The sequence below is a fragment of the Aspergillus welwitschiae genome (genome assembly GCF_003344945.1).
Source record: "Aspergillus welwitschiae strain CBS 139.54b unplaced genomic scaffold BDQ94scaffold_8, whole genome shotgun sequence".
Lineage (NCBI taxonomy): Eukaryota > Fungi > Ascomycota > Eurotiomycetes > Eurotiales > Aspergillaceae > Aspergillus > Aspergillus welwitschiae.
In genome coordinates, this window is record NW_020798702.1 from 997,596 (window position 1) to 1,014,704 (window position 17,109).

General features: G+C 50.7%; 8 protein-coding genes across 8 annotated transcripts; 5 read left to right on the top strand and 3 right to left on the bottom strand.

The window, feature by feature from the left end:
- Nucleotides 1-1,202: 1,202 nt before the first annotated feature.
- Nucleotides 1,203-1,832, bottom strand: BDQ94DRAFT_168327 (NADPH-dependent FMN reductase; the record flags this gene model as incomplete). Its single annotated transcript, XM_026771023.1, has 1 exon — nt 1,203-1,832. One exon carries the CDS (start codon nt 1,830-1,832, stop codon nt 1,203-1,205), a length of 630 nt encoding a protein of 209 aa, XP_026629037.1.
- A 1,492-nt stretch (nt 1,833-3,324) lies between these two features.
- Nucleotides 3,325-5,173, top strand: BDQ94DRAFT_168328 (MFS transporter; the record flags this gene model as incomplete). Its single annotated transcript, XM_026771024.1, has 4 exons — nt 3,325-3,612; nt 3,668-3,854; nt 3,925-4,421; nt 4,481-5,173. The coding sequence occupies 4 exons, from the start codon at nt 3,325-3,327 to the stop codon at nt 5,171-5,173; spliced, it is 1,665 nt and encodes a 554-aa protein (XP_026629038.1).
- Nucleotides 5,174-5,524: 351 nt separating this feature from the next.
- On the top strand, nt 5,525-6,833 carry BDQ94DRAFT_139526 (glutathione S-transferase family protein). The gene is made up of 3 exons (XM_026765443.1): nt 5,525-5,552; nt 5,599-6,477; nt 6,526-6,833. The coding sequence occupies exons 1-3, from the start codon at nt 5,541-5,543 to the stop codon at nt 6,622-6,624; spliced, it is 990 nt and encodes a 329-aa protein (XP_026629039.1). The 5' UTR covers nt 5,525-5,540; the 3' UTR covers nt 6,625-6,833.
- A 34-nt stretch (nt 6,834-6,867) lies between these two features.
- On the bottom strand, nt 6,868-8,017 carry BDQ94DRAFT_158175 (2,4,5-trihydroxytoluene oxygenase; the record flags this gene model as incomplete). The annotated part of the gene is made up of 3 exons (XM_026768897.1): nt 6,868-7,350; nt 7,403-7,640; nt 7,707-8,017. The coding sequence occupies 3 exons, from the start codon at nt 8,015-8,017 to the stop codon at nt 6,868-6,870; spliced, it is 1,032 nt and encodes a 343-aa protein (XP_026629040.1).
- Nucleotides 8,018-8,347: 330 nt separating this feature from the next.
- On the top strand, nt 8,348-9,296 carry BDQ94DRAFT_168331 (fumarylacetoacetate hydrolase family protein; the record flags this gene model as incomplete). Its single annotated transcript, XM_026771025.1, has 3 exons — nt 8,348-8,506; nt 8,563-8,640; nt 8,715-9,296. The coding sequence occupies 3 exons, from the start codon at nt 8,348-8,350 to the stop codon at nt 9,294-9,296; spliced, it is 819 nt and encodes a 272-aa protein (XP_026629041.1).
- Nucleotides 9,297-9,729: 433 nt separating this feature from the next.
- Nucleotides 9,730-11,617, top strand: BDQ94DRAFT_168332 (cytochrome P450; the record flags this gene model as incomplete). Its single annotated transcript, XM_026771026.1, has 6 exons — nt 9,730-10,065; nt 10,134-10,601; nt 10,661-10,809; nt 10,872-11,039; nt 11,108-11,357; nt 11,429-11,617. 6 exons carry the CDS (start codon nt 9,730-9,732, stop codon nt 11,615-11,617), a joined length of 1,560 nt encoding a protein of 519 aa, XP_026629042.1.
- A 58-nt stretch (nt 11,618-11,675) lies between these two features.
- BDQ94DRAFT_186027 (uncharacterized protein) lies at nt 11,676-14,213 on the bottom strand (the record flags this gene model as incomplete). The annotated part of the gene is made up of 7 exons (XM_026775036.1): nt 11,676-12,570; nt 12,625-12,758; nt 12,806-12,856; nt 12,914-13,003; nt 13,055-13,255; nt 13,310-13,985; nt 14,035-14,213. 7 exons carry the CDS (start codon nt 14,211-14,213, stop codon nt 11,676-11,678), a joined length of 2,226 nt encoding a protein of 741 aa, XP_026629043.1.
- An 873-nt stretch (nt 14,214-15,086) lies between these two features.
- BDQ94DRAFT_168334 (amidohydrolase family protein) lies at nt 15,087-16,685 on the top strand (the record flags this gene model as incomplete). Its single annotated transcript, XM_026771027.1, has 2 exons — nt 15,087-15,861; nt 15,925-16,685. The coding sequence occupies 2 exons, from the start codon at nt 15,087-15,089 to the stop codon at nt 16,683-16,685; spliced, it is 1,536 nt and encodes a 511-aa protein (XP_026629044.1).
- Nucleotides 16,686-17,109: the final 424 nt, after the last annotated feature.

Genomic DNA, 17,109 nt, shown 5'->3' on the forward strand with positions numbered 1-17,109 from the left:
TGCGATCGCAATCATTCAATAGTGTCTGATTCACTCGTTCGCATTATCGAGACGCTCTATTCGATCCTAATATTGCGAATGACAGTAGATGCACGTATATACTGTGACAGCGGCTCGCGAAGCATTTCCACATCTGACAAAGTGACATTGGTAGAAACATCATGCGGCAACAAGACTGTCAGTAGCTTATCAAGTTGAGTGAATTGCCCCATCCACTCGTAGGGCTTCCCGAAAACATAGTTCCCCAGAATAATGCCATTTACAATAATTCAGAAGCTCTATACATGGAAATAGGAGAAGTGGTCCAGCAAACCGATGTTATTCAGAGCCGATGTTGCCCTTGAATGTCACTGGTCGATGCTGATTGGCCAACAGAGAATTCTTGTCGTGGAATAGCGATCTTGGCTTCACCCAACCAGAACAAGTTAAGTATGAACGATCCTCTGAGAATTTTTCCCAATAAAATCATCAATCCTTGATAATCTCTGTTTAAATGACCGCTATTAAGTCAGAATGCACACACATCCTCTTCCTTGGCATGCAGTCTATCCCACACCTCGGAGCGCAGCGATCGGTATCCGTCGCGAGGAGGTACTGCACTGGTTTCGCTCGGGTAGACAGGCCGGGCGTGATTTCTTATTAGTAGACCTACGTCGGGCGGATTTCGAGGTACATTAGTTGGCTAGGATGAAAGGTGGAGGTAATTGACATTTTTTTAGGGAGGCACCATCCGAGGGTCTATCAACCTTCCCGCCCAGACTCTATACCCTACGATCCCAACAATCTATCCTCTTCTCAGCCAAAGCCCGGTTAAGGAGGTTGTCTGGTACTGTGGTCTGTCATCTACCTTCACTTCCTTCCGTAAAGAGCGGTATAACATGCTCACTGGCATCAGGTTCATCGAAGGGCCGTGGAGTGCGGGCCGCGAGTTGGTTTGCCGACTACATTGAGCTACAAGGAGAGACTCGGTTGAGGAGTCTCGTACTGGAAGGGGGGATTAAAGGATGGGCGACAGCAGGGAAAGAATACACGGATTTAATAAATGAGTACGACGCATCCGCATGGGCTGAGTAAATATACTACTTTGATGGGTTCTGCCGGTTAAGGGCAGCAAAGAGAATTGAGTTGCTGTCCTAGACATTCTATAACTATTTGACAGAATGAGAGTCCGGCACATTATTTACAAAGGAGCACCGGCCGGGCTAAACTTGTTTGGCGCGTTCCTTTATCTCCTTATTTCGCTTCTCTTCCCTCTCGCTGAACCGATCACCAAAAAGCTCCAGGTGAGATCGCATGACGATAGTATATTTCACAAACTCCTCCATGCAATCAACCAGCCGGTCGCGGTTACCACTAGGCAAGGTGACACCAACCAGATTCCCATGCTGCTCAGGCGATACCCAAATATGCCCGTCGCTCCACTTGCTGAGCTCGCGGAGCTCCTGTACCTTAGGATGGTCGTGGTCGGTATCATTCTTTACCGGTAAACCCTCGGGATTGAACACGCGGACATCGCACCCCAGGCGGAAGAGAATTCTGCTGGCTTCCAAAGCCACCAGGCGCGAATAGGACCTCCGACGGAGACTGCCGTACAAGACTAGCACTTTAATTCTGTTGTTTGACTTTCGCATTTCCTGCGCTGCCATTTTCATGGCGGTTGTAAGCTCTAACGTATTGACCCAGTCCTCAGCTGCGTCATCTGTGAGAAGAAAGGGGCGATACTTCTGGCGAATATCGGCGTTGTCCTCGCTTTCGGGGATAGCGAGAGACGAAAGTTTGTTGACGAAGGAGGGGATAGTAGCCGCAGGTTGGGCAGCAGCAGAACACGCCATTGTGTGGTATCTCCTGGGAATTGATAGTATCACTGAATGAATGAATGAAGTGAACCCATGTAACGAGTTGATTCTGAGACGGCCGGCCATGGGGTATTTAGTATAGCACGTTTTGGGCACCGATTAAGACCTGCTACTGGTGTGGTGGTGGATTGTATTCATAGACCCGAACATGTAAGCGCCCAGGGCACTCGACGGCAAGCATGTCACTGGCATACGCTGATTGGATGGTGCCGTTTAAGCGAATGTGCACTAGCGGAAGTTGGATCGGGGTTCAGAGTGGAGTCTCACAAGCGGGTTCACAGATTATTGCAGCCGGCTTGGAGAAGTCCTGGTATACCCAAAGGTCCAGGGGGCCTCCAAGTGCGTGGTGAAGAGAAGGGACATCTTTCAGCCGCTGGATGAGGGTAAGGCGGCAGAATAGCAAGTTGAAGCTTGATGACATCATTTCCGCAGTATTGTGTATACTTACTAGGCTTATGCGTGTCATAGGCTTCAGGGAATCCCGTACCTTTCCACTATAAATAATAGAATACCAGGACTGCTTATCTACATATCCCTATTTTTCATTAATAATTAATAATAATTTATTTACCGTTTCTTTACTACTAATCGATTCACATTCACTTATCAAACTCAATTCTTGGAAAATTAAACATGCCTTTGAGGAAGACACTTGACTTGAAAATGTTTGAAATAATAGGAAAGTTAGACACAAGTTTGAAGTAAGACGCAGTAGCACTTATATGAATTTTATTAGGCTAGAAGTTTATTACTCTAATTAAGCGGTGAATAGAGCAAGAAGACAAGGACTGGAGAGCTGCTGGTAAAAAGTCCATTCTTCTGTATAGGACTTAATAGCCTTCAGATAAAGTTAAGATAGCCTTAAGATATATTTATATTAAGTACAAGTTGATTGAAGTTCCCTTTTCCTCTTCATGTGTTCCCAAATTAGTATTACCTCTAGAGTCATCTTCAGAGAGCAACTCCCGATGTGGTGCAGTAACGCTGCTTAGAACGTGTCTCAAACTCTTCTACTGCGACATAGGCTATTGGAGAACATCTTCCATTACTAAGTACCTCTTGAATCAGTGAATAGTATATCTCTGTCCTCGATTACCAATAGATCCACTATATTCCATGTCCAAGAATGCAGCAACAACTCGGCAAACAAGCACAGTATGAGTTTCAGGGGCAAAAAAGTCAAATTAAGGTTCTGTCAAAGTTTTGATCGTCCACTATTTGTGGCCTAGACTTCGAGGGAATCAATAGTGAAAGAATAACCCTATTGGCAGGGAGGAAGCGATTCCATGGATATGTAGATCAAACCATGGTTGGGCCGGCGGAATAAGCTGCGGAGTTGACGGATTTAGCGCATTTCCGGGATTCCACGCATCATCGCACTACCAGAGCGAAGGCACCAGACTGTTGGTGCTGAGTATAAAAGTATGCCTTGGAAACCATATGTAGCCCTATCATCAGCACATACGCAATGGAACTTTTTCGGGACACTACCTTGGGCAAGTTGATCCGCGTCCTCACACGAGGCCGAGTCCTGCCCTATCCGGAAGAGACTTGTCCTTCAGCCTGGTCCTTATATGTTCAGCACTCGCAAGACCCACACGATCCCGAGTTCAGCCCGGAGCCAACAGACTCGTATGGTCTCTATACGGTCTTGTCGCAGGCGACCCAGAGCCGCTCCTATGATAGGCCAGAAAGTGTGGTGAAATTCGGGGACGAGTTCAAGATAATCACATGGAGGGAGTCAGGGGACAGCGAGGTGCGACTAATACGCCGGAATTCCTTTTTGCAGACTGTGACTAACATTACAGTAGAACCCCCAGAACTGGAGTCTCAGCAGAAAAGTCTTTGTCAGCCTGCAGATATGGGTGCTCACATTTGCCATCTACATCGGATCTGCCATCTACACCCCGGGAATCCCCGGTGTTAGCGAACAATTTCACGTCAGTACAGTGGCTGCAACGCTAGGACTGACGCTCTTCGTGCTTGGGTATGGAATAGGTATGAACCTCCGCCTTTCTGGTTAGCCCATGGAAATGGCTAGTCGCTCATATTAATTGCTATGAAACAGGACCCATGCTTTGGTCGCCTTTAGGAGAACTTCCGGTCATTGGAAGAACACCCATCTACATGACAACATTGACGGTGTTTGTCTTCTTCAACTTTGCTGTGATATATGCTAAAAACTTTGGCATGTTTCTTGCCTTTCGGTTTCTTACCGGGATGTTTGGCTCCCCTGTTCTTGCCAGCGGAGCAGCTTCTATGGGGGACATTTGGGACTCTCGTGTGCGCGATTACATGATTGCCATCTGGGGCTGCTTTGCTGTCTCAGCCCCAGTTCTCGGCCCCGTTATCGGAGGCTTCGCCAGCTCCGCCATGGGATGGACCTGGACAATATGGCCGTTGCTTTGGATGTCAGGCGCAGTGCTCGTATGTTGTTTAATCTTCCTGCCAGAGACGTTTGCTCCAAACATTCTGTACCGCCGGGCCCGCCGACTGCGCAAGATCACGGGAAACCCGAACCTTTTTTGCGAAGCGGAGATTGAGCTGTCAAATATGAAGAAGACGGTAGGTGACACACGCGCAGCCTAACTTACCTCATGTCAATGTGACTAACGAGTTTATAGAGCGTTGTGTTTGAAGCATTGATTCGCCCGTTCCAGCTCTGCTTCACTGAACCGATCGTCTTTCTCATGAATCTCTACATCGCCCTTATTTACGGCATCCTTTACATCTGGTTCGAAGCATTTCCGATAGTCTTCGAGGAGCTGCGAGGCTTCAACCCAGGTGAAAACGGCCTTGCCTTTCTTGGGTGTCTTGTAGGCGCCTGCTGTGTCGCAGTGCCAGGATACTTCTACTGGAAATATACTCGGCAGTCCAAGCAAATTGACAGCAATGGCAACCTCGCTCCTGAGCAACAGCTGCCTCCAGCTTGCTTCGGCGCCGTCTGTCTGCCGATCTCACTCTTTTGGTTTGGCTGGACAGGCAACTTTGCATCCATCCACTGGATTGCACCTGTCTTAGCTTCATTAGTCTTTACTGTCGGGGCGGTGCTGATATTCAACGCCATCTTCTGTTACCAGACACACGCCTACCCTAAGTATGCTGCTTCGGTGCTGGCAGGAAACGACTTCTTCCGCTCTTCGTTTGGCGCTGGTTTCCCATTGTTTGCAACAGCCATGTTCCATAACTTGGGCATTGGGTGGGCGTGCACGCTCCTAGGTTGCCTCTGTGTCGTTTTCTTGCCTTATCCATTTTTCCTTTACTTTCGTGGTCGGCGATTCCGGCTGGCTAGCAAGTTTGCGCGGCATGATATATAATCTGGGTTGTGGGCTGTCTGTCCTTTTTGGGCGTTTGTACTGGGAAATTTGGATTGCAACGAGGTATCTTTGATTCTGTCAATAAATGTTTTACAAATTTAGTGGGTTACATTATTTTGTTCACTACTAGGCAAGAAACAGCGTAGTTGCTGCACTATTATAGGGGATCTTCAGCCCTAGCACTACGTCAGTCTCAAGACTGGAACCAAGTAATACGGTAGAAACCTAATACAAGTCGGTACATATTTTCGCCCCAGCTAATCCGATAAATCCGGCTGGTTCCGCAACACAGTGCTTATTTATTGTGTCACCACCTTCCTGTTTGCTGCGGCTTCTCAAATCTAACGTAGTAACGTGTAAATTCATCATGACTGACAAGGTATACCCCCTCACATCCACAGAACGCCCCAAGCTAACGCCACCAGGCTCAAACCCACAGCTTCGCTGACTCAGATGGCCATTTTCGCCGAAAGCCGTCGTCATTCAGAAACTACGTCTCAAGTGATCCAAGCTCCGACTTCCCCGCCCAAAAGGACCGGTATGTCTTATACCTAGCCTGGGGCTGTCCGTGGGCGCATCGCACCAATATTGTCCGCACACTCAAAGGACTGGAGAATATTATTGAGCTAGTCGTTCTGGACCCCGACCTTGGTCCGGACGGGTGGTTTTTCTCCGGGCGGCTGGGAACAGCAGAAAAAGATCCACGGTACGGTTTCACGCTGTTGAGGGAACTTTATCTCAAGGCGGATCCAGAGTACACAGGCCGATGCACGATTCCGGTCCTCTGGGACACGCAGAAAGAGACGATAGTCAACAATGAGAGCAGCGAGATTATCAGAATGATGTATACTGAGTTCGATGGTCTCCTGGAAGAACATAGGCGTGAACCCAATCATCCAGGTGGGGGGTTTTACCCCGTGCATCTGCGGGCCGAAATCGACACCTTCAATGAATGGGTATACAACAAGATCAGCAACGGGGTGTACAAGACTGGCTTCGCGACGACGCAGGAGGCGTATGAGGAAAATGTCTATCCATTATTTCAGGCACTGGACCTTGTGGAGGCCCGCCTGAGCCAACAACCGCACCTCCCGTATCTATTTGGTGAACACATCACCGATGCAGACATCCGGCTATACACGACGATCTGTCGCTTTGACGTGGCCTACTACGGGATCTTTCGGTGCAACCTGAAAATGATTCGCTATGATTATCCGCTGATTGATCGGTGGTACCGGCGATTGTATCACGACGAAACCGAAAGGACGCGGGGTGCCTTCAAGAAAACGACCTTTTTTGACATTGTAAGTGGAACAAGTCCGGTTATACAAGGCAGGTGCTAATCATGTTAGTATAAATCTGGATACCTCAAAGCGAGTAGGAAGGATCGGGCTGCCTCGGTAATTGTTCCAGTGGGGCCTTACCCGGACATTCTGCCTTTGAAAGACTGATAGTGAGCTGGGCTTGGTCAAGCATTTGTCGTGTCTCAAGAGCAGCGGATACTAGCTGTGTTCTCTCATCTAGGCTTGATTCTTTGTCATCAACTTTTTTTGCGGTTAGCCCAATGACTGTCCACTACATTCGTGTACTCTGCTTTTGTAAGAATAGGATTACGACCAGGAGAGGACTATATATTCTTGGGACAGGAAATCATATCAACCAACCCTGCTATGTACGCTGTAGTCAAGCCATACTCACTCCACAAACTCAGCAGGCACTTTAGGTCCCCATACTGCCAACGTGTCCTCCCCAGCCTCAACAAATCCCACCGGTGTATCCCGGTTGACCAAATCCCCATCCGCATAATGCTCAATCATATTCCCCGAGACATCCCACCAATAATCAAAGATCTGCGACCCAAGAACATGCCGACCTACTCCCCACGCAGGCCGGTACCCCTTCTGCGCCAGCCACTGATGACCAAGCTGCTGGGCGTCGAAGTCGTGTACTTCAAAGGAGCAATGGTGGACATGTGCCCAGGTTGGGTTGAGGCTGAGAAACAGCGAGTGGTGATCGACGGATGTCTCGCCAAGATCGAGGTGCATGAAGACGGTTACTGGGATCCGCTCCCCGTTTTGGTCCATGTAGACGAAGTCGGTGGGATTGATGTTGAAGGTGGAGGTGTAGAAGTGCAGTTGCGAGTCGAACATCTGGGTGCTCATACCGTAGTGGCCTAGCTTTGAGTATGTCTTAGACGAGACTGAGATCGGATTGGGTTAGACATTATACCTTATACACCGCGGCTGGGCCTGGTTGGAACCGGTTGAACTGCCTAACGCGTGGTTTATCATCGGGGAAGTTTAGAAGGACCTTGTCAAAAAAGAGGTCTTGTTTGGCGGTGACTTCCTGCTGCCCATAGATCAAATTAAACGGGAACCCCTCTGGGTCCGTCAATGTTAGTAGTAACCCACATCCCGGGGCGTGCTTCAGTTCTTCAATTGCTCCTGCACTGGGAAGGCGAGATGCTCTTTGATTATTTATAGTCAATACCCCCTATTAGACTCATTTCTGCCAATTCACGGCTTTGGCTTACCGGTCAAAGTCCTCACGGCTTTCGGCCTCGAAGACCCCACCAAGGAATTTCCGTGGACCCTTCCTCGCATAGTACACGTACGCATCCGGCCCATAGCCCGAGTACCAGACCTCCTGGTCTGTCTTTTGGGCAACCTGGAGTCCAAAGTTCAGAAGAAATTGGTGGATTTCGTCTAGGTTGGGATGCTGGTAGCGAACGTGCGAGAGCTTCTTGAGACGGATTCGACTGCCTGGGTCAATTCCTCGTTTCTCGAGCCAGCTCTCCTGAGATTCCTGGTCTTTGCCCATGGCGACGGTGTCCGGTTGCAACATGTTGCGGTTGGGTTGGAGGACAGGCGAGGCCATTATGCAGGGATCGTTTGTTGTAGATTCTTTTCAGATTTTGCTGGATTGAAATTATGGGACTGCTGGCGGTATTTATTGCCTTCAGCTGTTCCTTGTTATGGTGTAGTAAATCATACTAGGTACTTTGAGAGACACTAAGCAGCATTCCCATAGTGGTTCCGCTCCACCTGAGGAGGATAGTTGCCACACAGTCTGCGGGGACTATGCGGCAACTCACACCCCCCGGGCTCCCCGCCTCCCATATATAAGATGCCACATACATAGATACGTTCAATTCCCCCAGTCACATGTTTAAAAATGGCCGTCTTCCAGAAGTTGGTTCGCTTTGCCGTCGGAGACCAAATCCACTACGGGGAGCTCCTCTCCACCGCCAATGAGAAATACCGCATCCAGCGATACGAGGGGAATCCGTTCGATGGACTACAACCGACAAATGAGCAGCATGAAGTAGAGACTGTACGACAAATGATTCTACTGACCCATTGTCTGAATATTGCTGATATGATGTGCAGCTCCTCTGCCCAATCGAGCACACTCCAATCATCATGTGCATCGGACTAAATTATCATGCCCACGCCCAGGAGTCCAATGTACGTCCCACACCCGCATCATATTACACACCAAAAGAATGACAAGGATTAACAACCTTCTTCGATCCAAGTAGCTCCCTATCCCCCTTTACCCACCTGTCTTCACCAAACCCGCCGACGCCCTGGCCGGCCCTTTTGAGACCATCCAGATCCACCCAGACGCCCAGCCACAGCTCGACTATGAGGGCGAACTCGCTGTGATCATTGCTCAAGACGCCAAGAACGTGTCGGAAGAGCAGGCTCTAGACTATGTGCTGGGATACACAGCGGGAAACGATCTTTCGGCACGCAACTTCCAGCTGCCCGCAGCTTCGGGGGGCCAATTCTGCTACGCCAAGTCATTCGATAAGTTCGCGCCGGTCGGACAAGTGGTTGTCTCTGCGGCCCGGGTGGGCGATCCCCAGGCGCTGAATCTGGTTACGCGGGTGAATGGGGTGGTGAAGCAGGAGACAAGCACGGGGGACATGATATGGGGGGTCCGGCAGATTATTGCGCATCTGTCCCGAGGAACAACGCTGAGGAAGGGCACTGTTATTTTGACTGGGACACCGGCGGGGGTGGGGTTTTTTACCAGCGAGTTTTTGCAAGATGGCGATGTGGTTGAGGTCGAAGTTGAAGGGGTTGGGATGGTTAAGAACAGAATTGCGTATCTATAGACATTGTGCCAAGGTCACACGTGCTAGTAGCGGGGAAAACTGTAAGCATTAGCATAGAGAATAAAGGCCGCACACTACAAAGCAATCAACCTAGTATCTGGACGACAGGACTTACATACTGTGTATTATGCTGACCATAGACCCACCAGAAGCGTTGCGAATAGGTAAGCAGACCGGGGAGCAAGGAAATTCTAGGACTCTCCTTGTGCAAGAGTCTCCGTGCTTTTGATAGACCCCGCAGCTAGCAGAACCGTGATTGGTTATACTATGATATCATGGGGTCGAATAGCGGGGGAGATTCATTGCGGGGAGCTCAACACAGGGTGTACATGATCCATGTGACGCGGGGATGGTAATATCCAGACTCAAGTTAAAAGAAGTGCTGTTTCATGGTAGCCAGCCTTATGACCAGATCTGCCTTCATTCTCGAAATATGATTGACTGGTCTCTCTTCGAAGAGGCCCGCGGCCTTCTTATGCACCCCATCCCTGCCGCTGTCATTGCAATCTCAACTGCTCTGCTGTATGCTTTCTTCCTTTCACTTCTGAGAGCTTACAAGCAACCCTTGGCATCTGTCCCAGGCCCACTGCTAGCGAAATTTACCACCCTCTACCGTCCATGGCTCGTGGCCAAGGGGAATGCCCCTGAGGCCTATCGCGAATTGCACAGAAGGTATGGACGTATTGTACGAACAGGGCCCGAGACAGTCGACATCTCAGACCCCGCCGCGCTCGCCGTGGTGTATGGTATCAGTAGTGGGTTTCTCAAGGTATTATTGTATAGACCGTTGATTATCAGCATCGCGGACTGGGAGGTCAAATAACTAAATAGGGCTAGTCTGCGTACTACGACGTCTCCAGTCCTCTCTACGAAGACTCCCCGATGGCGAGTATGTTCTCAGTCCGGGATCCAGCCCAGCACCGCGCACTGCGACGACCGGTTGCACAGAAGTTCTCCATGTCCTCAGTCAAACTGATGGAGCCCCTTGTTAATGAATGCAATGAGATCTTCCTTCGTGCGATGAGGAGTCTTGAGGGCCAGCCTGTTGATCTATCCACCTGGCTGCAATGGTATGCTTTTGACGTGATCGGGGCCATAAGCTTCCAGCGGCGATTCGGCTTCATGGAGGAACAGAGGGATATCAACGGGATGATAGGCGCCATTGATTCGGGCCTCCACTATGCATCAATAATTGGTCAAATCCCGGCTGTTCATCCGTGGCTGATGGGAAGCCGTGTTGTCGCCAAGGTATTGGAGATGCAGCCATTCTTTGATATTCCTAATCCGCTGCGGACTATTGTAGAGGTTAGGCCGACATCTTCACAGACCATCGTGATATACCAGTAACTAATCCATATCCACAGTATACGCAGGAATGCATGGAGCAGTACAACCAGAAATCTGCATCGGATCATGACGGCAGACCGGACTTCCTCTCATGGCTCCAGGCCCAGGAAGTCCAGGGGAAACCCATGTCGCATAGGGATATGATCAATCACCTCAGTAACAATCTGTGGGAGCCTAACTGCATTTTCCCTACCCCTTCAGCACTGGGGAAAAGCTAACATGTGGCAGTCTGGCCGGAAGCGACACCACTGCCATATCACTGCGAGCAATCATCTACTACCTGGTAAAAAGCCCGCGAGTGTATAGAAACCTGCAGAAGGAGATCGACGAGGCCGACCAGGCAGGAAAGCTTTCCCGGTATGTAGCATACGGCGAGTGCCTGGAGCTGGAATACCTGTAAGCTTTGCTCCGCAGCAGCACATAACAGGATCCTTATATTGATGCAAGCGCCTTCCACGCACTAGCCAAGCTGTCATAAAAGAAGCAATGCGCTGTCACCCAGGCGTATCTTTCCCGCTTGAAAGAGTCGTACCAGAGGGCGGGGCGGACCTCTGCGGAGTACATCTGGCCGCAGGAACAGTTGTAGGGATCAATCCGGCAGTACTTCATCACGACACGAGCATCTTTGGGGACGATGCTGGCGAGTTTCGGCCCGAGCGGTGGATTGAGTCAACCGAGGAACAGGTCAAGATCATGGATCGACATTTGCTGACGGTACGTATTGATGAGATTAGCCAATACTTTTCGAGTTCTTGATCTGAACCCTTGTTTTCTTGTTGGACCAGTTCGGCTACGGCTCGCGGACGTGTATTGGGAAAAACATCTCTATGATGGAGATGGGCAAGCTTGTGCCGCAGTTGTTGCGGCACTTCGAGATCGAGTGGGCTTCGCACGAGAACGAGTGGCGGGTCAGAACGTTTTTCTTTGCCAAGCAGCACGGATTGGTTTGTAGGCTGGCCTTGAGAAATAAGTAGTAAGATATCAAGCCCAGTATTCCTAGTATGCGGGGTATACTATGTCTATATACTCAAATCAAAGCACATCCTGCAACCGCAACAAAGTTCCTGCAAATCTCTCCGCAACCTTCCAATGGTCAATCTTCCCCAGCAAGCTGATAATCATGGAAAACGGACCTGAGGCCGTCATTCCCCACTGGACTCCCCTCATAGCTTCACGGAATAGCTTACCCTGATCCAAGCCCAGTATTCTGAATTCCGGAAAATTAACACCCAAATTCGACACGCCATCCCCAGTCCCAAAGCGCGTAAACGAGGCCCACGCAATCCCACAGTAATACAGGGCCATAGGCACATGTATAGCAGGCTCGACCCCAATTTTCATTGCCTGGAATTGTCGCTGTAGTAACACTGCATGGAGCAAACAGCGTTTGGCGTCGAGTGAGCCCGCCCAGGCTGCCGCGTAGGCCGAGGCTTCTTGGGCGGCGCGCAGGCCCTCCCTGCCCAAGGCACACTCGAGCTCGTCAAAGCGGGCGTAGAGGCGCATGGCTACGGCGTGCCAAAGGATCATTTGGCAGAATGGGTCGGGCTTCGTCGGATCGCACGACTGCTTGAATTGTCGGTACCACGTTGCCAGGAGGGATTCGCATTGGTGGACACTGACGGGAGCTCGGTGTTCGTGTATCCAGGTCCCGATGCCTTGAAGGAGGCCGTACGAGAGGAAGTCGTTCGCTGCGAGGCGGTTGAGAGGCAGTCGTGTGGCTGCCTCTGTGGTGTGGGATGGGGTTGCCGTGTGACGGGGTGGTGCTGTGGAGTTTAAAAGAAGGCATTTCCAGGTGCGGGCGTTGGGTGCTGTGAACAGTTCTGGAGGGGATACGCAGGGGAGGCTCTCTGAGGTATGGCGGAGGATTGGCTCGTGGTGGTGCAGGTTGGTGAGCTCTGCGTCGTGGATGTGAATAGCTAGGATAACTCTTCGCTTTGACATTAGTTACTACGTGGGCAGAGTGTACACATCTTTTACCTACCTTCTCTTCTCCTCTGAGCGGCTCCAAGCCTTCCATGCAGTGTTGAGGGCTGGGCTGTCGTCAGCAATCTCTCGAATCTCGGCTGCGATGTCATTTTCGCCTTGCAGCTTGAATAGACCAGCTTTGCGCGCCCACTGTAGCTGATCAGCATATTTTTCCGTACAAATGAGTAGGTAATTACCGCAATGAGACATCCATGGAAAGTCTCGCTCCCAGTCAGGTCTTTCGGTCTCTAGTATAGGCGGTTCGTCAGTATACCACAAAGGAAAGGGTGGAAAGGAAGGCACACCCCAACCAACAGACCAAACGTCTGACCGATCAAAGCAGCTTGCAGACCAAAGATTCGGAGTGAACCCCTTGCGGATATGTAGGTGTCCCACTGCATACTTCTGTTAAACGCCGCATAGTAGTGACAGTTGGTAGCAAATACCGAAGCCAGCATAGCCTTATTCAGGCGCTCAAACATGCTAATGCCACGGGCAACAGCTCTCGCCGATCCGAGGCAAAGGCTCCCGATAGAGCAGATGGAGAGAAGTAGCACCGCGTTCTGTTTAGAAGGCTGAAATGTCGCTGCATGGATCAACGGAAAGATCGGATGGAAGTGGGTAAAGTAAGCCCGGATGCAAAGGTCCTGAAGTCATCATCAGGGCCGTCTCCGGAGAGGGTGGACAGGTTAGGGTCGTACCAAGAAAGTGGCGGAGGGTAAGCTATCTGGCTGCTGTACTCGCTGCTGCAGAGTCTCTGCTAGCTTTTTCCTGTACGCGTCATCTGCGTGGGTCTGAATGTCGCCGGCCAATCCACTGCTGCTAGTAGTGGCATCCGGGGAGTCCTCCCTTGAGGAGATGGTTGCCTCAGAGAAGGTATGCCATCCGCGTTGGATAGAATCCGAGGCGCCCATGTTGGTAGTCAAGGGAGTGTCTAACTGCTCTGTGCTTCCTATTATAGGTAAGGTCAGATTGAAATCGCCAATAGTAAACTCGGATCCCTCTAGCCACGAGATCCAGTCTGTCTCCCACAAGCAGTTCCATAATGCGGGCCCGCTAGTAGTTTGGGGCTGAAAGATGTCACCGCCACCATCTGGGAAAAAGTCAGTGTCGAAGGTAGCGTCAATCGGCAAGTTTCCCGGCGTGTGTGTAGGAGAGGTGGTTATTGTCAAATCCGGCTCGTTGGTGAGCAGTGGGCATTGCGGATGTGGCGGCTCCTGTTCAGGCATAGATATAGTATGCTCGGACGAAGTCAAAGGGGCTATATGTACGTTCTGCTGAGAAGGGTCATCTTGACAAGAGGCATTGCTTGCTAGCACATTACTGCAGTCGTTCGTATTCCGGTGATGAGACCTAGAATGGCGTAGAAGGGTGTCCCTAGATCGATCAGGCTTGGTTGGGACTGCAGGTGGTGTTTTCCACATACTGTCTCGCGAAGAACTTGCCGCAATTCACGCAAATAAATGGTCTCTCCTTGGTGTGTGTCCGAAAATGGCGAGCCAGGTGCTCTGCCTTTTTGAACGACTGGGAGCAAATGGGACAGATGCGCTCCTCCTGTGCCGTCTTGCGCCGCCGACGCCTTTCGCGGTTCAAGCCAGTCGCCATACTGAATGATGCAGGGAGTGCCAAGGGGGAAAAAAAGAAGAATGTTGCCGGGTTGGGGTCGCCCACGGGGTTCCCCGCACTTGACTAGATGACATAAATAGTGCCTTACAAGCTCCATTACTAGTCTCGTGGTACGAATCCTTCCACGATCTGCAACCTACTACCATGGCTTCCTCCATTCGATAAGCTCATACGCCTATCAGACTTTCTAAGCTCAGATCAGTCTTACCTGTTTACCTCTCTACTATAGACCAGAGCTCTTTGAAGCTAATCTCTACAGTGCGTCACTTCCACTACGTAGGCGAAAATTAAAGGTTTTGCAGCGGTATGCATGCTACGACAAGAGGCTGGCAGATACAACGGCGCGCATGGTATCGGTATGTCTCCTTCCTGTTGTGAGATATGTACTCTGTATGCTCTTCGCCTCGTGCCTTTTTATCCTCCATCGTTTATTTCTCACATTCTAGATCCACCAGGACTGGTTTCTCGGATCCCAGGACCGAACTAGTAGTCTCGATTCCATAATTAGGTAAATAGACACGGATTTAGTTCACTAATTCCAACTTTTTCCGTACCTGTTATTACTAATACTTCATCGATCGGCTCCTTGGCCGAGGCTGGCCTTGCCTCTCCTGTTGTTGCCAAGCTCAGTCCGGAAAAGGTAAGGTTGATCAGCCTTGAGTTTACTAAATCCGTTTATTCCGCGCTTCGTAATTCCGGCGGATCATTTAGGTTCGTCTATCATCGTGGGGCTCAATTACATGATATTGACATGTTGATGCATTCTGCGAACTATAAATCAAGACCCTCGCTACTGGAGCTGAGATACATCATACTACGCATCCATTCTTCAGAGGACAGAAGGACAGTACGATGATCGTTCCTTCCATCTCTTCCCTGGCTCTAACAGTGGCCACTGCTGCTGGTGCAGTTGCAGCCGCAGCAGACGCGAACTCTAACTCTAAGCTCTTGACCGGCGGCACCGTCATTGCCTATGATGCCACTAGTCAGAGTCTCCAAGTGGTTCGAAACGGCTCAGTCCTGATCGTGGACGACACGATTGAGGCAGTCTACTCCGGCAACTATGACGGTCAGCTGCCTTCGCACGTTGAAGTTGTCGACACAACTGGTGACATCATCACTCCCGGCTTCATCGACACCCACCGGCATAGTTGGCAAACTGCGTTCAAGACCTTGGGATCCAACACCACTTTGGCGGAATACTTTGACCGCTACAGTGAGTATTCCGTCAACGGCGAGTATACCCCTGAGGACGTCTACATCAGCCAGTTAGCGGGTCTTTACGAAGCTATGAACGCGGGTGTCACCACCATCCTCGATCACGCCCACCACACCTGGTCCAATGAAACAACCGACGCCGGTCTGCAAGCCTCCATTGACAGTGGCGTCCGCATGGCCTGGTGCTTTACCTTCCACAACGTGACCAACTTTACCTTCGCCGAGCAGGTGGCCAAGTTCGAAGAGGTGGCCAGAAGTGGCCGCCTGGACGGAACTGCCACGACCTTGGGAATTGCCTATGACGGCTTCAACCCGGGCAGTCCTTCTGAGACAGAGGAGATCATTGCTCTTGCCAAGAAATACAACGTCTCAGCCATCACAACCCACTCCCTCCAGGGTATATGGGGAGGTATGCATCCAGCTGACCCCTGCTCCGTAACTCGAGCACTGACTAACTAATCTCTCCACGCAGCTATTAACTCCCCCGAAGACCTCCAAGCCCTCGGCATCCTCAACACCTCCATTCCCGTGGTCTTCTCACACGGCAGCTTCCTCACCGGCGAGGGTGCTTCTCTTCTCCGCAGCACCAACCAGTACCTATCCATTACCCCCGAGTCTGAAATGCACTACGGGCACGACCACCCCTATAGCCACCTAGTGCAGGACCAAGCTGCTTTGGGCGTCGACACCCACTTTACCTACTCCTCGGACATCCTCACGCAAGCCCGGATGTGGCTGCAGAGCGCCCGCGTGACCTTCTACCGCTGGGTCCTCAACAACTGGAACATCCCCGCCAATAACCCTATGTCGGTCAACCAGGCGTTCCTGCTCGCGACGCAGAGGGGAGGGCTGGCGCTGCGCCGGCCGGATCTAGGTGTTATTGCGCGGGGCGCCAAAGCCGATGTTCTTGTTTGGAATGGAAACTCTCCCGGTATGCTGGGGTGGGATGATCCTGTGGCTGCGGTTGTGCTGCATGCGAATGTAGGTGACATCAAGCATGTGCTTGTGGGCGGGGCATTCCAGAAGCGAGATGGGGCGATTGTTGCCAGTGGCTATCCAGCTCTTCGGGAACGGTTCCTAACCACGGCTAAGAAGATCCAGGCGATTTGGAAGAAGAAGGCGCTGCCGGTGTTGGAGGGGGATTTCCCTGAGTCTGGGTATGAGTATGGTCGTGTGCCGCTGGCCGATGTTCAGCGTGGAGAGGGGACTGGCTATGGCGAGCAGTATCTTTGAAGAGACTACAGAGGAAATGTGTTTCCTTTCTTCATTTCCTGCTTAATTGGAGGCAGGCGGGTGGGGTGTTTTGCTAGAGGGTTGGCGTTGTGAGTTCCATGCGTGGTGCCATCTAAACTAGATGGTGGGGAATGATTGGCGGCGAGTTGGGAGGCTCTGTACAACATTGATCATCATGTATTCTAGACTTAGAACAGACATAGACTAGACATAGACTAGACATAGAATAGACATAGACTAGACTTAGAATAGAAAGTATAATTACTCACTAGGGCAGAAGTCAATTACCCGAGTAGATCCACACATGGACGTGAGAGAGTGGCTGATGGCAAGGCGTAAGTCCGAAACACCCGGATTTGTCTAATTCCGAAAGACAGTACCGGATTTAGCTCAACCAATCCATCAACCAATTCTTCTACTTCAT